The sequence below is a fragment of the Rhodnius prolixus genome, unplaced genomic scaffold (assembly GCF_049639745.1).
Source record: "Rhodnius prolixus isolate KJV_2025 unplaced genomic scaffold, Rpr scaffold_7, whole genome shotgun sequence".
Lineage (NCBI taxonomy): Eukaryota > Metazoa > Arthropoda > Insecta > Hemiptera > Reduviidae > Rhodnius > Rhodnius prolixus.
This window is the reverse complement of record NW_027411582.1, coordinates 23,741,480-23,764,634: the sequence shown is the minus strand read 5'-3', so window position 1 is coordinate 23,764,634 and position 23,155 is coordinate 23,741,480. Positions and strand designations below refer to the sequence as shown.

Sequence of the window (23,155 nt, the reverse complement as noted above, 5' to 3'; positions counted from 1 at the left end):
TTAACCGACAAATCAGATGTAATAACACACTCATTCCGTGGTCTACCCACGTGAAGTACTTAGGGCTAACTTTAGGACAGCAAACTGACTTTCACTACGCACGTTCAGGGACAAAGTAAACGCAGGCAAACTGGACCAGTCAGACTATTATTTCCTCTTCTCTCACGTGACTCCAAAATGACTGTGACTAACAAACTACTCCTTTACAAAGTAGTCATTAGGCCGATCTCTACGCCTGCTCTTGGCACTTGTAGCCTGGACTTGTAGTAGCAACAACAAGCAACTTCAGATAACCCAGAACAAATTTCTCAGACTCGCAACAGACTCTCCACGACGTACTAGAATTGACTCACTCCACGAGATTGCGTCCATTACTCCCGGAACACTCCATTATCCAAAATCGATTGCTCAAACTCCTTTCCATCCTAGACTGCCATCCCAATCCACTATGCCACGACATAGCCTCCTACAATCCTTCTGCAACATACAGACACAGAAGACTAAAACATATCCTATTCTAACTTTCTACACTAGCTGCAGGTTTTTCCTCTCCTTTTTTCCCTGCATTCCAATCCTCCTCACCTAACTTTTCTCTTACTTCACTTAGTTGGTTGAAATTTTTTTATACATTTATACTTCTTTATTTATTTTATGTATTGTATATATTTATTGTAATAAATATTTATACTTCTTCCAACAAGAGGTGGAAAATATGTTACATTTCTTTTCCCAAAGTTGGAGAATTTCAACTCTTTATTCTAAAAAAATAAATAAATAAAAGAATGGTTTTGCTTTCCTTCAATGTAGGACGTTCAACATCTCAGCGGAGCCTTTTCAGAGACTGTTCTGGAAAGTGTCCATCATCAGACTTTACCAGAGCTCCTCTTAAAAAAAAAAGTCTCCTGCGAGGAAATATTTTATAGTTCAATGGTGAAAGGCTATCACGTGTTAATGAATGAATCATAACAATGATTCCATTAAGTAACTCCCAAGTACCATCAAATTTCCTTGTTGTCTTTGCTTATCTTTCAATAGTGTTATACTTTCAATTAACCAGTTAGGCTGAAAAGTTTAATTGTCATTAACATACTAATCTTTGAGCTAATCTCGAAATTCTTATTTCTTTTCTTGGGCCACACTGATTAATTTCCAAGTTTAACCTAAGGTTTATTTAATTTCAGATAAAATAGATGCGAAGGCTTTACAATTGATTGATCATTCTGAATTTTTTCCTACTCAATCGGAATCTAAGCTGGATACAAAAGAATCATTAATAAGTTCGCTAACTTTAGGACGTCCTAGACAATTATCTTTAGGAACAAAACAAGCTTCTCCACAGGTTGTTACAAAATCTGAGATTATAGAAGGTAATGAAAATAAAACTTTTTTTTTTGGAAGAAATGTTTAGATTTTGTTTTATTTATAATGTAATTGATTTGCAGATTATTTGAAAATGTTAGAAAATGAATCTGTAGAAGAGAGAGAAAATATTTTTATACCACCACAACCTGAAGTAGTGATTGATTTTGATTACAAAGAAGGGACTTTAATTATGGCCTATGGATCTCCATTCTCAGGTTTTAGAAAAGTTTATTTGTTTAAAAACTTGAGCTGGAAGAAAAGAAAGAACAATGACAAATTTCTGCCCTTTTTTTTTATTATTTTGCCGCGTTTTTGAACTACCAGGGACTAGGTATCTTCAGAGCTCATTATTGGGCACCATAAAGTAAAGTAAAATAAAGTAAGTGCCTATTTTTTCAGGCAGGCTTTACGTCCAAGTACCAATTAGGTGTCTTGGACGTAGGCGACTAGCAAAGATACTTATTAGCTTTGCTAATAGAGGTCTCATTTATGCATAATAGCAAGAAGCACTCGGTCATTTGAAGGAGGTTTTTCATACCCTGAAATCTAAAGGCGATAAAATAGGTCACGCAGTGAATGAAAAGAAAACTAAGTATATGAATGTAAGCCCAAATGGCAACTGTGGAGTAGCCCAAAAACTAGAATTAGAGGGATTCACTTTCGAGAAGGTGAAATCATTCATTCAGCTTGGGAGCTGAGCTTAACAGCGAGAACAGGATTGCACCCGAGGTGAATTGCAGGATCATGGCCGGAATATTAAGCTATTCCGTTCTTCTCTATTGTCACGCAAAACAAAAATTAATTTATATAAAACATTGATAAGGTCAATTGCGACATATTCCGCGGAAACTTGGACCCTATGTGTGGTGAATCAGTTAAGAATATTTGAAAGGAAGATTTTAAGAAAGATCTACGGTGCCACATTGGTGATGGGAGAGTGGAAAATAAGAACGAATAATGAGCTTTATGAGATGTATCAGGAAAATGACATAGTACCATTCATAAAGGTGAGAAGAATGGAATGGTTGGGCCATGTGGTGCGAATGCCGGAGAATCGGATGCCAAAAAAAGCTACTTTTCTCCAAAATGGAGGGTACAAGAGGTAGAGGGCGGCCAAGAAGGCGTTGGATGCAGGATGTGGAGGCGGCTGAATTGCGAAAGCTGGGTGTGACTGATTGGAAGAGGAAGGCGTTGTACAGAGAGAGGAGGTTCGAGGTTGATCAGAGCTGTAGAACTATTTGGTAATAGAGGTCTCGCCTATAACCCGCTCGGCTACCGTGGCGCCTTGTTGACACTATAATATTTTTACATGGTTACTAAAATTTTTCTTCTGTCTTGATTTCTTAAGCAGACAGGAGACAGAAGATATAACCAAAAGATATTTTACAATAACAATATAAAAATATTATATTGTCAATGAGCCCTGAAAGGTCAAGAGCTTGGCAAAATAATTTTAGAAAAAATCATAACAGAAATCGTCATTATTCTTTCCTTCCTTCTGGATTAAAAACACCAAAAACAATGAACAGGGCTTGAGTTATTTATTCTTAGACAAAAACTGTTTCTTGAAGATTGCAACCTCCCAACCCTATCTTGAGTCAAGGGCCTAACTATATTAGTAAATTATATCAGTAAGGGATATAATAGTTTTATTAAATTCCCTTCAGTTAAGAAATAACACATAAGATTTAATTATTTCTCGCATTTATTTTAGGCTGCTTCTTTTACACTGTCAGATTAATACTCTGTTTTAATCTCGTTCCCAATTGTTAAAGATAAGTTGTTTTTTTCTCCGTCTGAATACCTTCCTCTTTGAAACCTTCTTTCATCGTCCGCAACGCTTTTATCGATTAATAAAACGATTAGCGTTCGATTTTCTACGCCTTTTCTCATTAGGTATAAAGTGATCGTTAGTGCTTCTTGATGAACAAAAGTTCTCTACTAAAATATTAATTTTTATCATTTATTAATTATTATTATTTAGTGATGTACCAATATTTTTTTTCTGAGGAAACTTTCTTTCTGTCATTTCTGGAATGTCACAACAAAATTATTTTTATTAATATACTATTTTCAGATTATACTTACTGGAGTGATAAAGTTGCTAGTAAGTTAGGTATATCAATGGTAATGTTGGATGACGTATTTTTAGAAGAGGTTGCAACTTCATTTTCACAAGCTGCTTATGATATACGCTATTTAATAAATTCAAAATATGCTAAAAAAGTTATGCGAGTAAATCCAACGGTTGTTATCCAGAAAGATCAAGTTTATGGTAAGAACCACGGTTTTCTGTTAATTAATTCTAATTGACTTTTTTTTTTTAATTTTTGAATATGCAAACTACATCGGCAATTCCCCCTTATCTAAAGACAAGCTATTAATAGATTTTACACGAACTTATTCCGTTAGGTATTGCTCTAAAGTGCCACTCACTTCTAGTATAATGTATGGGCCTAATTTGGAGAAAATTTGTCTAGACCTGGCGAAAGAGCATTTTTTTTTTCTAGTTCTTATTTTTGTTTGAAATAATCTTCCCGAAAAATGTATTTAAATTGGATTCCTAGGACCGATACTTCTAAAGTGACCTTCGTCAATTACGATTTTACCTCCAATCTTTGTATTATTGTATTTGTCAAAACTAATAAGTGCTGAAATTAAAAGTTTAAACAAGTCACTCTATGTAAATTATAAACGATCTTTTGATCGTTTTGATTTATATTTATATATAATATAGTTTCAACTTTTTATACCACTTCTTCATGTTATTGATTCAAAATAATTGAAGAAGCAGGAATATGGTAAACCTTAATTTAGTTTGAGTATGCTTAAATATACATATATATTTATATAAGATAGATCCTTGAAAGTTGAAGTTAAAGCGTCATGTGTTCAAACCAAGTTTTTTTGCTTTTCTGTATTCAGGGTCCCAACAAGTTGGGCTGGCCTCACCTTACTGGGGTTATTTCTTAACATTCACGGAATATCGTAATAAAAAACAATAATGTACATTAGTGTTACAAGTTTATTAATATGCTATCAAGGCAAGATTTTTAATTTTGTTTATATACGAATATTTTTTAGATTCATTTATAAATGATCCAGAAAAAAGTATAATGGATAAAGTTGATATTTTATTTGAAAAATATACTGAAGAATTATTAAAAAAAGTTAGTGAAGAAGCTGATGAAGAAGAAGAGACTATACTGGAAGAAGAAGAAGTTGAAAATGCAAAAAGAGAAACTGCTAAAAGTCGAAAGAAAAAAAAGAAAAAAGGCCCAGCTAATACGGATGAAATTGGTCATCAAGGAAAATTCGAGAAAGATGGAAGTCAAAAATTGGATCCCTCAAGTGCTTCTAAGAAGAAAACAAAAGGGAAAAAGAAGAAAAAGAAAAAGAATGATAAAGACGTTGACGTCAAAACCGAGGCAGAAGAAAATATGGCTTTTGAAAATTTTGAATTCGATGAATCAAGAGTTACTGAGTTTCTTAACATCCCAATATTAGCAATTAAAGAATTGATTGGACCAAAGTAAGTAATTATTCTATAAGGTATAATTATTCTTTCTATAAGGTATAATTATTCTTTCTATAAGGTGTAATTATTCTTTCTATAAGGTATAATTATTCTTTCTATAAGGTATAATTATTCTTTCTATAAGGTATAATTATTCTTTCTATAAGGTATAATTATTCTTTCTATAAGGTATAATTATTCTATAAGGTACGTATGTAATTTTATTGTTTATTTATTTATTTATTTTATTTTGTTTAAAGGGTAAAACCCTATGCAAAAGAGGTTTGGTTACATACATATAACTAATTTTATATACATTATAAACAAGCATAATGCATGCTACAATAAAAGTACCTAATAAACATTGTTATCAATACAATTCAAAAGTAACTCAGCATTAATTATTCAAGAATAACTGAAAACATCAATACCTCTTAAAAATTTTCCAGACCAAATGAACGAAATTTTAGTATAATGAAACCTAAGTAAAAGTTTACATTGTTCATTAGACACAGGGTTTAGTAATGATTTAGGCCAATCTAGGGAACTAAAAACTGTATTGGCCATGTAGTAACACCTTTATAGAGGCATAATTTGGACGTATAAACAGTATATGGAGCATATAAACATATAATACGTTCACGTACACCCTTATATATAAGTTTCAATAGACGGAAACTGAAACTTAAGTAATTTTATTGTTTACAAACATACACATTGAGTTAAATATGAGTCAGAATAGAAATAGTTTTTTTTTTTACTTTAGGTGATCTTTGTACGAAAAAATATAAATCATTAATTTTGTGATCATCTTCTAATACAAGTAACCGCTCCATATTTTCCATTTTGCTATTGTTTATAGATAAATATTTACTAATGTAATCATTTCAAAAAATTGAAAATACAGGGCACTCCAGTATAAAGTGTATAATATTTCTTATTCAGATCACATAAATTACAAAATTCTTCGCTATTAAATTTAAATATATCATTATTCTTGATGATTTTCTTACTGGCCAATCGCAGCTGAGCTAATAACTTTATTTATTAATATTATTAATAAATAAATATTAATTGAATCCTAAGTATTTCTCAGTCAAGCCTAAACTGTTTACATTTCTATTTGTTAAAATTAGAATTTACGACATTTTGATTGTCTTTATTTACTAAATGATTTTTTTACTCTGTCTATTTTTTATTATTAAAAGTTTTGATTTAACAAAATATTTTCGGCTCCTATTATACTGAGGAACTTCTTAAGTTCACGAGCCCAATTAAATGGCTCTACATTAAGAAAATTCCATGAACTTTTTAGAATATCCGTCTAAATTCTGACTGAAGGAATTTCTCATTTATTTTTAGTGTAAATACGTAATTTTGTATTATCAAAGTATTATGTAATATGCGCTTAAAGTACTATTCAGTTCTACTATTGTACTTTTCAGACTTTTAAGTCTTGCAAAAACTGATGGAATCATAATTGGGAGTCTAACTGGCAAGTTTTTTGATGATCCTGTACAAACAGTCCTCTTGATTCTGGATGAAGTTAAAAATGTGAGAAATGTACATTTATTGGTGTTTCAAATCAATCCTGAGGATGAATTGTTTCGACGTGCTTCAAATGAGTTTGAGAGAAGTAAATTTTAATTTTAAGATATTTGATGTCGATTATGTTTGTTCTATTTTTTTGACAAGAAAAGAAACTAATTTAATGATTATTAACGATTAGAGATGGTGCTGGAATAGAGTGAAGTTAATAATGAAAGACTTTTTATGCGATCGAGGCTAAAAATGAGATGCATTGGTTCTACTTTCTTCCACTTCTTTTCATCTTCTCTTCACCACAACTTGGTCTGTTCCATACTTCTGCTCTCGAGATAACTGTCGTGACTTGCTCATTGGTAACAAGTATCTCTATTCATGCTTTTTAGTCTTTCATTAATATGTTTATATTCCTACAAAACAATATTTGGAATTTTTAATCACTTATTTTATTTAAATTAATTAAAGGCACTTCTTTATTTATAAGTACCAATATGTTGGTTTTTTCCAGCCCTCATATAAAGTAATCGGTTAATGTGCAAACACAAACACAATAAATAAATAAATAAATTATAAGTTCATTGCCGTCAAGATTTTCAGTACATTGCCAACCTCCGCGCAACTGTCCTCTCGTTGAATCATATAACCGAACATTGAACTGTAAGAATAAGAACTTCTTATTAAAGAAAATTTAAGGGTTGGCAGAATCTCGAGATCACTGTTATTTGGCAATCCAATTTGCTGAGCTAATATTTTTTTTTCTAAATTATTCCTTAGTTCGTCGATTCTTTATTTAGTTTATTGAAATCAACCAGCCATTGTTTTTTCTTAAGAAAAGTTTAACTTCTCTTACAAAGTTAACTTTTTTCCGTATTACCAATTTATTTTTAATATCACCAATTTCTTATGAATTATTTTATTTTGCAATCAATGTTTCGAATGGCAACTTAATTGTTATTAATGAAAAATACTTTATGAAGACAAAAGTAAAGGTTAACTTATGTTGTATAGAAATAAATAAATACAAATCCCAGAAATATTTAAAATAAAAAAAATAGCTGTAAATAATAATGAAATATTTTGTATCTGTAATCTGCAATCTATAACCAACTGGAATTTGAAACTTTACATCATTTTCTATTCTCATGCCCTGTTTACAATAACATAAGACAGCAATACATTGATAAATTTTATAAAAATCAAAGTTATAGCATAGAAGATCTTCTTTTAATAAATTCAATAAATAAGTTAAATGATTTATTTTACTATGTAATGAAGTTTAAAACTTCGTTCATTTGTGATTGATGAGTATGTTTATGATTAAATTGATAAATTTATATATAATCAAATTGTATATACAAACAGAAACTGCATTTTTGTCATAATTTGTTTTTTGTTTTTGTTTTTTGATGGATACATTTTCTTTTTTCTTGTTTTTTATGGATACTTTTTTTATGCTGTTTTTATTACATTGTTCGCTTATTTAAAAAAAAAAACTAATTGTTAGATGTAATCTTTTAACAACAAATATATTATTATTATATTAATAATGAAATATTCTAGAGCACAATATTAAAGCATTGCTTTGGTCAAAATGATGTGCTAAAGAATCTAAATAAAGTAGAAACGTGCCGAAATGAATTTAAGGATAGGATTTCGGTTACTAGTCCTAAAATATTGGACTTAAGTTTTTATGAATTGAATGTTAAACTTAAAAAATTACTTCACAACATTTGTACAAACTTTTTTTTTTGTTTTTTTTCCCCCCAAGAAATTAGAAGTGCTGTAGTATTTGAAAAAGTTTACCATTACCTTGAGGCTCTCAGCGGATTTGATTTCGCAAGACTTCCTGAGAAGGTTCAAAAATTTTACTCCAAAATTAACAAAATTGAAGACGCTGGCATGAAAAATGTTTTTAAAGAGAGCACTTTAAATATTTTTGTAAGTTATAATTTCATATTTAGGCACATGTTTGAAGTTACTTTTAATTTATATTTCAATATTTTGATTTTTTTCTTTTTCTTTTGTTTTTAAGTTTTCAAGACTTATACGAATTCTTCCGCTCCAAATGCTTTTAAGTGAATTGAACGAAGAGGCCCAGGTTTATTATTTTTGTGTTTATATTTTAGTTATATTATGCTCACTTCAAAATATCATATTTATTCGCACAGCCTTAGAAAATAATCCGTATTATTCCAGCTTCTACTCCACAAATACATTTTTAAGTACGAGGTCTGTAAATTAAGTAATGAGACTGATTTTTTTTAAATTTTTTTATTCAAAAAGAATAACAATTCTATATTGTCACCTTCAAAATAACTTCCTTCTGAAGCCACATAGCGCTGGAGACGTTTCTTCCACTCCTCATAGCAGTGCTCGAACTCCGATACTGGAATAGCCTTCAGCTGGTCGGTTACAGCCGTTTGAATGTTTTCGACTGTCCCAAAATGAGTTCCCTTGAGGTGATTTTTCAACTTCGGGAAGAGAAAAAAGTCACAAGGACTCAAGTCAGGCGAATAAGGAGGCTGAGGAGCCACAGGAATGTTTTTACTGGCCAAAAACTCTGGTTTATTGAAATTGCTGTGTGACAAGGAGCATTTACCCGTGATGCAACACCCACTTGTTCTTGATGTTTGGGTCTCACACGAGAATGACCCTTTTTCGAAGTTTTTCGAAGAACCTCTCGGTAAAAGTGTTGATTGACCGTTTGACCTTGAGGTAGAAACTCTTTGTGGACGATTCCGTGGATATCGAAAAAACAAATCAGCATGCACTTGATATTCGACTTCGCCATCCTTGCTTTTTTGGGCCTTGGAGTGGATGAAGTGTGCCACTTCATGCTCTGGCGCTTGGTTTCTGGGTTGTACTCAAAACCAACTGTGACTCGAGTCCTTGTGACTTTTTTCTCTTCCCGAAGTTGAAAAATCACCTCAAAGGAACTCATTTTGGGACAGAGTTCGAGCACTGCTATGAGGAGTGGAAGGAACGTCTCCAGCGCTGTATGGCTTCAGAAGGAAGTTATTTTGAAGGTGACTATATAGAATTGTAATTCTTTTTGAATAAAAAAATCAGTCTCATTACTTAATTTACAGACCTCGTATACAAACTATCAGATAGTTTGTGTCGTTAAAATAGTAATACTAATAATAATACTAATAGTATTAAGCAGTAAAGGTCTAAAACGAATAACGTTATTAATTTATATTCACAAAATATTTTGCTTTTATTAAATATCTTGACATTGAAAATTTAACTTCTAAATAAAAAATTTATAAAACGTTCATTTCTTCTCCATCATTAATCTTTCATACTGTATCATTTTCATTGAAACCTTTTTTTTTTTAACCTTCTCATATTCTAGCAACCCAAGTATCAGTTTCTCGATTTGCGCCTCTTTTTTTGCAGTATTATCTGCGTATATTTGAAGTAAATCGTCTTGTCAGTTAAGAATAAAGAAATCAATAGATATAACAATTTTAACTTTATCTCACTATTGTTTTTAATTTCAGAGTTTGTTTACTTTTTTTGTTTTGTTTTATTTCGTGTGATAATTATTTAACAGATTTTATTTAACACTCTAAATAATCTTACTTTTTAAGATTTTTGTTCAGATACGTAGGTCTTCTAGTCACTGTATTTACTATTTATTATTTATTACTGCCTGTTTACTCTTTTAGTACTTAGAGCAGGTAATTATAATTAAACTGATTCTACTTAGTCCCTAAGGGTTATTATTTCATAATGTCATTTCTAGATACTTGACTCCCACAAAGAAAGTTTCTTAAAGAAGTATTACATCTGCTTCTGACCTTTTTTTTTTTTTGAAATTACTCTTATACAATTTTGAAACTATTTGTTTTATTGCAAGGTTTGTTTTTCCGCTTTGGTGAAACCTAAAATTGATAATATTCAAAAAATGTATCCCTGTGGAGATAAATGTATATTACCAAAAAAAGAGGTAATAGAAGAAGAAAAAAAAGAAATAATAACTGATGATGCTACAGAAACGGAGAAACAGTTACCAGAAGAGTCAACACTTCCAGAGAAGAAGCAATTATCTTACAGTGAAATACTAGCCGATTTAATAACGGATAAAGTTTTAGAAGTTTTAGAAAAATTTGCAGCTGAAACAGAAGTGGAGGAAAGTAACAAGCCCAGGGAAACTGAAGAAGAACCTCCCGATAAGTTTGAAAAGGAACAAAGCGTAAAGATGGACCAGCTAAACGAATTTGATGATATTAACTTATTGTTAGTAAATTTTTTTAAAATTAATTATTATTCAAAAATATATCAATTATTATTCAAAATATCTCCCGAGCAGAGGTCTTCAATCTGGGTTCCGCGGAACCCTAGGGTTCAAGTAGACCATAATAACGGCCATAAGTGTGCTTGATGGACTAATTACCAAACGACCATGAGGTTTAAATGTGGCTATTTGTAAAAAAGGTTACGATAATAAGTATGTTTTTGATCTAATCACACAGTTTGTGATTCATATCTGTAAACAGAATTAATTAGTGATCTTTATTGCTATGTGCAGAATGCAATGAAGAATAGAAGAGCTCTAATTTATAGTAATAATATGTCCACAAAATTACTAATAATACTACAATTACTTATCGGTACTTTTTCGGTAAATTTATGGGCTATAATCCATAATAATCTTTATGAAAAATATTAGTATTTTTGAATCAGTGAAACCAGAAGGGGCGAACGAGTTGAGAGGTTATGAAGGCAAGAATTGTCGATTACATCCTTTAAAGATGGACAGTACTGCATACATTTTAAATAGCTTTGGGATAAGAGGATGAAAACAGTTGATACTTAGACCTGAGTAGGGAATGTGTTAGCATTTAGATCACACTAGACTTATTACTCTACAGCAGGCTGGATGGTAAAAACATGCCAAAAACAAAGTAAAGAATTTTGAATGCTTCACTTGCCAAATCGATTAACTCGATAAAACAAAAAGTTGAGCAAAATGAGAGAGTAGTACACATACACTGCTTTTTAAAAATCCTGTTAAACAATAGATTCAAATAAACGATGTAGACTGTATTGCTGCAGATGTATCTTTTATCTAACGACATATTAAAAGTCTAAGATGGAATATATCGATATTATGCTTTTGTTGAAATTAGAATACAACTGATTAATATATTTCTTCGTGATGGGGCAACGAAAATAACCAGTCAACTCTTATTGTCTCGTATTGCGTTAAAGAGCAAAGTCTAAATAAATAAGAAGTCGTCAATTGCGTTGTATAAAGTGATTTAACTAAATTTTTATTACAATTTACATTAGAGTATAGTGTTAATCAGATTGGCTTCTGAAATAAATTATTCATTATTCAATGGCTAAAAAAAAATTTGTCATTTAGTAGTGTTAATACTTAATATCAGCGAAATTTGTTTTGATTATTATACAGTTAGGAGTTAATAAAGTGTTCAGACATTAAAATTTAATAAAATTCAGAAAGTGGAGTTAATCGATTTGGCAAGAGAAGCATCCATCTTGTTCTTTTTCCTTAAAAAAAGTAATTAATTTATAATTTAATATATTAATTTAATATAATTAATATTGAAAACACCTTTATTTACTTATTTTTTATTTTTCAGGGAACTATCCAGTTCAACGTCTATTTCGTCATTACTGGAAGAATTAACGTCTTCAACAACTTACACATCTTCATGTTCCTCCTTTCCTACATCACTGTCTAAGTCACTATCTTCAAAAGCATCTGAACGATTATCAACTTCTTTATCATCTACATCGTCTTCATTATATGACCATACAGCTAGGCCAAGATTCAATTCTAAACAAGAAATTTTAGACCATGACACATCAAGATCATCAAGTTCTTCTACATTATCTTATAAATCTTTTTCTTCACATACCTTATATTCATCCTACAAATCATATTCTTCTCCTGCACCAAATTCACCTTCATCTACCCATTTTATTTCATCATCAACAACCACAGAATCACCATACTATTCTTTTACCTCATCTATAAGTACATCTTCCACATCTGGTATAAGAGATACACCTAGTATAACAACGATATCATCGCCAACATCGCCCAGTTTATTACCATCAACTGTTTCATCACCATCATTGCCCGACAAGGATATTCTATCTTATACAGAAATAATTAAACGATTAAAAAAGTTTTCAAAATTAAATCCAGATTGGAAAGATATATACAATCTTTGGAATAGGCGACTACAAAGAAATTTGCGAAGCCAACAGATTATATCACCATCAGCATCATCTTCTCCCGCATTATCATCATCATCATCATCATCTTTACCCTTGGCATCATCATCATCATCATGCTCATCAGAAAGCTCAGAGTCTTTATTATCATCGTTGACATCGCAGTCTTCAGATCGCTTGTCTCTTGGTGTGACAATTCTTAAAAATTTTGAATCACTCGAAGATTTTGAACGTAATATTTTTTTTAAATATTTTTAAAATAATATACGTTATTTATTTTATTTGTACTGCTATTACCTAAATCTCTTAATCAACAGTATTATTGTTAATGTTAGATGCCTATAATTAATTTCGGTAATTTCATAATAAATTTAGATATTTTAAATTTTTATTATAAAATTCAAGTTTTTACTTTTTCTTATCAGAAGTATTGTGACCGCATCAAATTTTTCAAAATTGCGTTTCCACTGTCGACGTTTACATAGTTGACACAAATTCTCTACACTAAACTGGTTAATCAACTTCTAGTAATGAATGAAATAACCTAACCTAAACCGATCAGGGATACAATAAAAAATAAGCGTTCTAGTATGGGGATATCAGAAACGGAAAGCGTATGTAAAACCTTTTCATCTTGTAATTTCATTTATTTTTACTCGCCCCCATAATGCTGGGCACAAAACTAAAGTATTAAACTTAATTCAAAAAATATGGATAGCCAAGGGATTAGTTCAGTAATTAGCATATACTAGATTCCAAAGCGGAGATCCTTTTATCAAATCCAGGCTACTGGCCCTTAGATTTTTCTGTTCTTAACAGCAGCATACGCTCAGTTAATTTAGAATCATTCCATCAAGATTTTGAATAAAAAAAAAAATAATAAAAATTGGTTTTCCCTGTATTCCCACTCGGAGATCCCGGGTTCGAATCCAACTGTTGTTTCTAGAAGCGCTGAATACTCAAATTTTGACGCGCCTTAAATTGAAAAGTCAAAAATAGTATGGATCAATTTCAAAAATGAATCCGACTGTTTTATGGATACCCCAAATAAAAGTATTAGTATTCTGTGTAAAACAAAAATTATTAATCTTAGAAATAAATTATGATACTACTAAAAATATTACATTAAGAGTAACATAAAGAATCACTATATACACATTTAAGTTAATAAAATCATTTTCGAAATAATTGCTTAAACAAATAAATAGATACATTAAAGTTGAATTTCTGTTCAGCTGAATTTCTTCAAAAGAGGACTAGTGGTTACATTTTTTAATAGGCGATGAGTTAAGTTACGATCATTCATTAAATGAAAGCCCAAACATGCTCTGACCAAGCGCACTTAATCGATTTTTGTGGACCAAATTTTTTTTATAACCTCTCGGGTGCACAATAAAAGTACAGCAATTTTAAACGAATTGAAGGAATTGCTATTGATTTTGACCCAATCCTATTGTAGTGTCCTCTTCTGGCATCTAAGAGAACTAAGAAAAAAAATTAGCTTTTTGATATTCTTGTTATCACACTAAGACAAATTTATAAAAAAAATTACCATTTTTTGGCCTCTCCAAATTGGAAAATTGTAATTTTTGAATTTATACAACGAAATCCTAAAAAAAAAAAAATATTTCAAACTAGAAAGCTAGCAACTAAAAAGACAAAATATTCATCTTTCGTAGCGCCTCATTCACCGTTATATGCTGTCCCTTCACTGCTCACATCAGGTCTGCTCTCAAAACCTCCGATGAATATTTTCTATAACAATTGGGAATGACTTTAGTGGAGTGTAGGGCTTTTTTTGACTCCTCTGAAAATATTTGGAGGTGCAGAAAGTTATTTTGCTGTTTAACTTTTCTATTTTATTGTAATGATTGTTTCTTACAGTAATTATTACATATTTGTTTATTCGTGGCTCATTCGTTCCAAATTGGAAAATTTGAGTATCTCAACAATTTGTGTATCTCAACAATTTGTGTATCTCAACAATTTGAGTATTTCAACAATTTGAGTATCTCAACAATTTGAGTAACTCAACAGTTTGAGTATCTCAACAATTTGAGCAACTCAAAAAGAATATTTCCTGTGAGAAAACAGACTCGAAAACCTATACAGTTCCCATTTCAATCTTCTCATGAGGGAGTAGAGAAAGTGCTAGTTCGTACCAATATCAAAATGAACAGTTCCAAATTTTATGAGATTTTTTGTAAATCAACTTTTTTTATTTTTTTGTTTTCTTTAAAGGGTTTTTTGTTGGAAACAAAGACTACCAAAAGGTTATTGACGATTTCAAAATATTTAAAAGAAAAGCAACGAATATTTACCATTTATTGGAAAAGTATAACAGAATATTGGTGAATATGGTTATTTATTAGTTTTTCATTTTTCATTACATTAATTTTCATACAGAATAATATCTGTTTCTTCTATTTCAGTCACAAATTGATGCTGTGAAAGCAAAACCTGTAACTAAATCCAAAAAAAATAGAAAAAAAGCCGAAAAGAAACCGACAAGAACTGAAATTAAGGAAGATTTTAAAGATTCGGGCAAAAGGCAATCTGTACTATTTGTATTAACCCAAGACGCCATAAATTTGATGAAGGTTTGTATTGTATTTTTTAGGTATAAATATCAATAATTAATTTATTTATTAACTTTTTCAAGAATAATCCAGAAAAATTAAAGTTAAATCTTTTATAAGATGTAAAAAATTATTCAACTGATTTAAATGTTTCGGATATTTTTATTGGACCATAAAAAAGAGTCCCGAGAGAAATCTCCAGAAATACTCAAATTAGGAATTATATGGATTTTTTTTGTAGATTAGTATACAGGGTGATCCATTTAAAACGCACCAATCGCTTATAACTTTTTAGGAAAGCGGAATTTCGAAAAAACTCACGAAGTAAACTATATGTTTTTTATTTGGTCTAGTTTTCAAATTTTCCACCCCAATGCTGTATCTTTATTTTTGGCGGAGTTACGGCCAAAAACCCAATTGAGGTTTTATAAGGACCACTGGTTTTGACAATGATTGTGAAAACTACATAAAAAATTGTGAAAAATGACGTTGACCCCGTTTCGACACCCCTAATATTTGTCGAGATATTTAAGATCAAAGTTATAATTCTATCTATTCGTGAACTGTTTTCAGTATTAATTTTCCATCCGAAACCCACGTTTTGGGAGGTCCTCTGACTGCAAAAATGTTATTGGTGACGCAAAGAACAAAAATAATGATAATTAAAGATTTTAAAAATGTAATGTAATGTAATGGTTGTGGGTGAATCAGGATAAATTGGTTTTATCATCAAATAAAAGCAACCAACACATCATTTTAATGTATCATGTGTGCAACACTCCATGACCTATGATTACGGTAAGAATATCTTGCCAGGGTGTTGGTCTAGTGGTCAAGAGCATGGTTTTGTAAGTGGGAGATCCCCAGTTCGAATCCCTCGTATGACTACATTTTATTAAAAAAAGTATTATGATGTATTAAGTACATATTATGAATAACTGCATACGCGAGATTCCAACTAGTGATCTCTCACTTACAAAGCCACGCTCTTGATCATTAGACCAACAACCTGCTTTTATTTGATGATAAAACAAATTTATTCTGAATAATCCATAACCATTACATTGCACTACATTTTTAAAAAGGTTTAATTTTTATTATTTTTTATCTATGCGTCACAAATAACATTTTTGTAGTCAGAGGACCTCCCAAAACGTATATTTCTGGTGGAAAATTAATATTGAAAACCGTTCACGAGTTGACAACACGAGTTTTCACAACTTTTTAAGTAGTTTTCATAATTATTGTCAAAACCAGTGGTCCTTATGAAACCCCAATTGGGTTTTTGGCCGCAACTCCGCCAAAAATAAAGTTACATCATTGGGGGTGGAAAATTTGAAAACTAGACAAAAAAAAAACATATAGTTTACTTCATGAGTTTTTTATAAATTCCGCTTTCCTAAAAAGTTATTAGCGATTGGTGCGTTTTAAATGGATCACCCTGTATACGAGGGTCGTTTGAAAAGTCCGTGCAAAGTCAGAGAGATAGCACTACTGGCGCGTATCGAGGTTATGTTTAGTTAGTAGCATCTCTTGGAAGAACACACACCAAGTTTCAGCCAGATCGGTCTATTTCTTTGTGTTTGGCATTCGTTTGAATCGAGGAAGTCGAGTGATTTTCAGAAAATGGACGAAAAAGAATTTCGTGTGTTGATTAAACACTACTTTATGAAAGGCAAAACGCCTCAGGAGACTAAAGAGAAGCTTGATAAACATTATGGTGACTCGCACCTTCGATTAGAACAGTTTATAAGTGGTTTCAAAATTTTCGGAGTGGCCATATGGGCACAAGTGACGCTGAACGTTCTGGACGCCCTGTTGAGGTTACTACTCCAGAAATCATTGATAAATCCATGATATGGTGATGGATGACAGAAGAGTGAAGGTGCGTGAGATTGCTAGTGCTGTGGGCATCTCAAATGAACGGGTACATAATATTTTGCATCAACATTTGGACATGACAAAGCTATCCGCAAGATGGGTGCCGCGATTGCTCACGCTTGACCAAAAATGAAATCGTGTGAAGTGTTGCAAGGACGGTTTGCAGCTGTTCCAGAAGAATCCGCAGGACTTTAAGCGTCGTTTCGTCACTGTGGATGAAACATGGATACATCACTACACTCCTGAGACCAAAGAACAATCTAAACAATGGGTTACCAAGGGGGAATCTGCGCCAAAAAAGGCGAATACCGTTCCTTCGGTCGGAAAGATTATGGCGACTGTCTTTTGGGATTCACAAGGAATAATCCTCATCGACTATCTGGAAAAGGGTAAAACTATTACAGGTGCATATTATTCATCGTTATTGGACCGTTTGAAAACCGAGCTGCAAGAAAAACGCCCACGATTGGCCCACAAAAAAGTCCTTTTCCATCACGACAACGCACCAGCTTACACCTCAGCAGTTGTGGTCGCAAAATTAATGGAAATAGGGTTCCAACTCGTTTCACATCCCCCCTATTCTCCAGACTTGGCTCCCTCGGACTACTATTTGTTCCCCAATATGAAGAAATGGCTGGCGGGAAAAAGATTTTATTCAAACGAGGAGGTGATTGCAGAAACGAATGGCTATTTTTCAGAGTTGGACAAATCCTATTATTCGGAAGGGATCAACAAACTAGAGCAGCGTTGGACGAAGTGTATAAGTCTAAAAGGAGACTATGTTGAAAAATAAAAAAGGTTTACCCCAAAAAATTAAGTAGTTTTTATTTTTGCACGGACTTTTCAAACGACCCTCGTATTTCAACAAGTGAAATAGTAAGATAATAGCTATATTTGCGTTAATGATGAAGAAGTGTTCTTAGAAACAAAAATCATTCTTTAATAAAGGATTAGGAAAAAACTGTTTCTCCTAATTGGTATATTTTAAAGGTAATTTTTAAGAGATGTTGCAAAAAATTTTAATGAATAAGGTAAGCCTCTAAACCTAGCCTACCAGGTAGCCTTACCAGATTAAAGAGCGAAACAATTTTGATAATTATATGTGATATATAAAGTACAATAAATGAATTACCTTTTATTTTATGTTTGCAAGAAGCGTTGTACACTTCAAACCATTTTCGTGAACTTATTCCTTAACTACGTTATATCTACAGTACGATAGCATTTACCTATTCTATTAACAGTTTTGTACAAATAGGCCCCAATACAGTAAACATTTCCACGTAAATCCAATACTTATTTGGAATTACGATTCTTTTCAATTCAATATTTAGTATGCGGCTAATTACATATTATAGTAATAATTTTTGCGATTTGTTGTATAAAGAATATTAATTTTCGATATTCAATTCAAAGATTTTGTTGGTGATAAGCGTGTAAATTCATTTGAATAATTCATAATATAATATACGAGGTGTGTTCAAAAAGTAACGGGAATTTTCGTTTTTTGAAAAAAATATTTATTTATTCATCTACATTAATATTGTCGCCTTCAAAGTAGTCCCCTTCGCATACAATACACTTGTGCCAGCGCTTTTTCCAATCCTCGAAACACTTCTGAAACTCGATCTTTGTGATAGCTTTCAGCTCCTTCAGCGATTCGCTTTTAATGTCATCTATGCTTGTAAAACGACGGCCTTTTAATGTTCTCTTTATGTTTGGAAATAGAAAAAAGTCACATGGAGCCATGTCTGGCGAATATGGAGGCTGGGGCATCGTTAAAGTTTTGTTTTTGGCCAAAAATTCACGAACAAGCAATGAAGTGTGAAGTGCAAGTGCATTATCGTGGTGCAAAATCCATGAATTGTTTTGCCACAAATCCGGGCGTTTTTTTCGGATTGCTTCACGCAAACGGCGTTGAACTTGTAGGTAGTACTCCTTATTGATTGTTTGACCTTGTGGCAAGAATTCATGATGCACTGTGCCATTAAAATCGAAGAACACAGTGAGCATAACCTTCACATTCGACCGCACTTGTCGAGCCTTTTTCGGTCTTGGCGATCCAGAATGCATCCACTGGGACGATTGAGCCTTAGTTTCGACAACATATCCGTAAACCCATGTTTCGTCACCTGTTATAACACGTTTCAGTAGATCCGCATCGTTGTCGACTTCATTGAGTGACTCTTGAGCAACTTCCATTCTCCGCTGTTTTTGTTCGAAATTCAACAATTTTGGAACAAATTTTGCTGCCACACGTTTCATACCCAAAACATCCGAAAAAATTTCATGGCATGAGCCAATTGATATGGCAACATCATCAGCGACTTCTCTGATTGTGATTCGGCGATCGTTCATAACCATTTCTTTCACTTTTTTCACGTTTTCATCGGTTGTTGATGTGCTTGGACGTCCAGGTCGTTCGTCATCTTCAACGTTTTCGCGGCCATCTTGGAAACGCTTATACCACTCGTAAATCCTTGTTTTACTCATAGCAGACTCACCATATGCCTTCATTAACATTTCACACACTTTATAACACTTTATTTCATTTTTTACGCAAAATTTAAAACAAATTCTTTGATCCATTTTTTTTAACAAACAAAAATCGCCAAGCTCGAAAAACACGTCTAACCTTAACGGCTGCCACTTAAGAAGTAAACAATGAATATTACTGAAAATTTTATCGTACTTCAGGGGCATGTGTACCAACATAATAAAAAAAAAATTTTTACAATCAGACTCTCCAAACCCGCGAAATTTAAAAATTCCCGTTACTTTTTGAACACACCTCGTACAGCTCGACTTATTAAGGTGAAACAGAAACAGCTCTTTGTCTGGACCTCCATGAAAAACACTTTTAAAGTCATTGCTATAAAAATAAAGAAACAATGATGTTAACAGAATTTTGAGAAGTTTTTGGTTAGCGAAGACGACAATGTGTACAAGTAGCATCTTTAACCAATAACAACAGTTCATTGGTTATTATGTTTATCTTAGATATTAGAACATTGGTAAACAAACGTTGTTGGTTTGTGACGTGGGGCAGTTTAAGTAATACGAGTAATATAATATACTGCTCCGTCTTCGAAATATGTAAAAAAACGAAACACCCATAATACATTTAAGATACTACAAAATTAAAATCATTTCATAACTTTCTTAAATTAAAAACAAAACTATCTTAATTTTCATATCAATTTTCCTAATGAGTACGAAGGTAACTAATAATTGGTGCATTTTTCATTTATTATTTTTTAGAATTTCAGCGGATTACCTGTTACTATTCTCTATAAATCTGATCAACGACATTCGGATTTCTCAGTTTTTATTGAAAATATAGACAAATATATAGTTCTTTCAAGAATACCAGAAATATTCAGTTAGTATTTACTATTATTATTTTTATTGGAATCTATAATTATTAGAATGACGAAAATGAATCCTCTTTATAAGGTGATACGATTTATATTGTGCACTCTAATATAGTAAACTCTTGATTTAAGAAAACTTTACAATACGAGGTGTGGCTATTAAATAACGAGACTATTGCTGTAAAACATTTTATTTTAAATTTATACATATTTAGTTATTATCACCTTCAATATACACCCCTCCCCTATCCCTACAACGCTCCATGCGAATTTAACATTGTTCGAAATAGTGCTGGAAGTCTTTTTCTGTGAGCTCCTGCATGATGCGTGCCGCTTTTTTCTTTCGCAGCTTCAACGGACTGAAATCGTGTTCGCTTTTAATGCAGATTTGATTTTGGGGAACAGATAAAAGTCACATGGGGCCAGGTTAAGGCGGATGGCCCTAAAACTGGGATATTGTACTTGGCTAGAAACGTCTTGACAGACAATGCAGTGTGAGCCGGCGCGCGTTGTCTTTGATGGAGAACCCCATGACTTGTTCTTCCACAAATCGGGTTCGTTTTTTCCTTACCCTTTCCTGTAGTTGAGCAAGCACCTAACGGTAGTAATGTTGATTAATTATATCGATATTTTCATCCGTTTTGGACGTGGAAGGGCGACCCAGGCGGTCATCTCCGACGTCTTCTCGGCCATCTTGGAAACGCTTGAACCACTCAAAAACTCGCGCACGTAATTAACATTCATCACCATAAACTTCTTTTAATAAAAGATAAGTTTAAGTAGCAGTTTTACGCAGTTTCATGTGAAATTTCACGACAATTCGTTGCTCTACTACATCATGTTTTCGGCAAAACGAAACTAACACCTCTTACACAAACGACGGTACCGGTCAGACAGATTTCTCTATAAGCACGTGAGACGCTGCAATCGAAAGAGAAGGCTTTACGCTGACCAGATGTCGGTCGTTAAGATTTGGCGCATGCATAGTTTTTCTGTAGCAGCATCAGTCTTGTTATTTAATAGCCACAACTCGTATATTTAGTTATTACAAATTTTATTTCTGTTTTTTAAAAAATTTTATGAGGAGCAGAATTTATGAAATGGTAACCCTAAATAAAAATAGCGTACTTTGAAACTATGAATAATAATGTCTACATTGATTCTCACTTTTTGAGTGACGGAGTGTTTAATTTTAATTTTTAACAATAATCTTATAAAGAATGTTGTCTTATTGCTTGATCGAACCTTCATTTTTAACTTTTTACTATTTCATAATAAAAAAAAGTAAATTATTAGACTCAAGTCTATTTTTTTAATTCGCGTTTTTCGCAAATATCGATAGAGGGGCCTTTCGTGTCATTACAACAGGAGTGAGTGATAATGGGCTAGATCTCAACCATTTTCTAATTTTTCTTCTCGTTAAATTTTAAGCAATAATATATAATATATACATAATATTGTTTAGGTTATGAACCTGAACCAAGAAAAATACCTGACTCTGTAATGCAGGGAGCAAAATACCCACCAATTCCCCCGCCTAATACATTCTTCTGGTTAATGCAACCTTTAACTAAAGAAGATGCAGTAAATATTTCAGAAGAAAATGTTGGTATTCCATTATCAAATCTAACGGTAATTAACAATTTTTTAATCATATCTGATTGCTATACCTAGAAATAAAACAAAAAAGGCTTAAAAAGCAAGTTAAATAAAGATTAAATCTAGATAAGGTGACTCCTAAATTAAGTATTCTACAAGCCTACCGTCAGCTGTGAACAGTTATCTATCGGTTTTCGGAGTTGCCACTCGACTGTTCTGCAGGCACATCGAGTAGTGGATGTAATCGTTACTTTCCTTGAATTAAAGCAGTATTGTCCGGGTTCTTCCTTGACATATCACAGGCATTCGACCGGGTTTTACACAATTATAGGCAATAGTAGTCTTCATAAAGGGTAAAATATAAACAAAATCTATCGAGTAGTTTTCGAGATATTAGAAGTTAAACATTTCACTGTTTCAAACGGAAACAAACTTGGACTCAAAATATCTCGTTTCCTACTCGACAGATTTTTACAAAATTTTACACAATTATATACTAATGTAGTCTTCATATACAGTTAAAATATAAACAAAATCTATCGAGTAATTTTCGAGATATTTGAAGATAAAGATTTCACTGTTTAAAACGGAAACAAACTTTGACTCAAGATATCTCGTTTCCTACTCGACAGATTTTTACTAAATTTTACACAATTATATACTAAAGTAGTCTTCAAATACAGGTAAAATATAAACAAAATCTATTGAGTAGTTTTCGATATATTAGAAGTTAAATATTTCACTGTTTTAAACGGAAACAAACTTTAACTCAAAATATCTCGTTTCCTACTCGACAGATTTTTACTAAATTTTACACAATTATATACTAAAGTAGTCTTCAAATACAGGTAAAATATAAACAAAATCTATTGGGTAGTTTTCGATATATTAGAAGTTAAAGATTTCACTGTTTTAAACGGAAACAAACTTTAACTCAAAATAACTCGTTTCCTACTCGACAGATTTTTACTAAATTTTACACAATTATATACTAAAGTAGTCTTCAAATACAGGTAAAATATAAACAAAATCTATTGGGTAGTTTTCGATATATTAGAAGTTAAAGATTTCACTGTTTCAAA

General features: G+C 32.0%; 1 protein-coding gene across 2 annotated transcripts in view; it reads left to right on the top strand.

The window, feature by feature from the left end:
* LOC141447221 (hydrocephalus-inducing protein-like) overlaps window positions 1–23,155 on the top strand; it is a 130,529-nt gene that overhangs the window by 35,151 nt on the left and 72,223 nt on the right. For both annotated transcript variants that reach the window (XM_074114529.1, XM_074114530.1), the window contains 13 exons: window positions 1,182–1,367; window positions 1,443–1,577; window positions 3,440–3,637; window positions 4,447–4,894; window positions 6,325–6,515; window positions 8,193–8,362; window positions 8,457–8,522; window positions 10,290–10,669; window positions 12,040–12,872; window positions 14,882–14,991; window positions 15,073–15,240; window positions 20,362–20,482; window positions 21,940–22,106. In XM_074114529.1, the coding sequence (XP_073970630.1) occupies window positions 1,182–1,367; window positions 1,443–1,577; window positions 3,440–3,637; window positions 4,447–4,894; window positions 6,325–6,515; window positions 8,193–8,362; window positions 8,457–8,522; window positions 10,290–10,669; window positions 12,040–12,872; window positions 14,882–14,991; window positions 15,073–15,240; window positions 20,362–20,482; window positions 21,940–22,106 (3,173 nt within the window). The remainder of the gene's footprint in view (window positions 1–1,181; window positions 1,368–1,442; window positions 1,578–3,439; window positions 3,638–4,446; window positions 4,895–6,324; window positions 6,516–8,192; window positions 8,363–8,456; window positions 8,523–10,289; window positions 10,670–12,039; window positions 12,873–14,881; window positions 14,992–15,072; window positions 15,241–20,361; window positions 20,483–21,939; window positions 22,107–23,155) is intronic.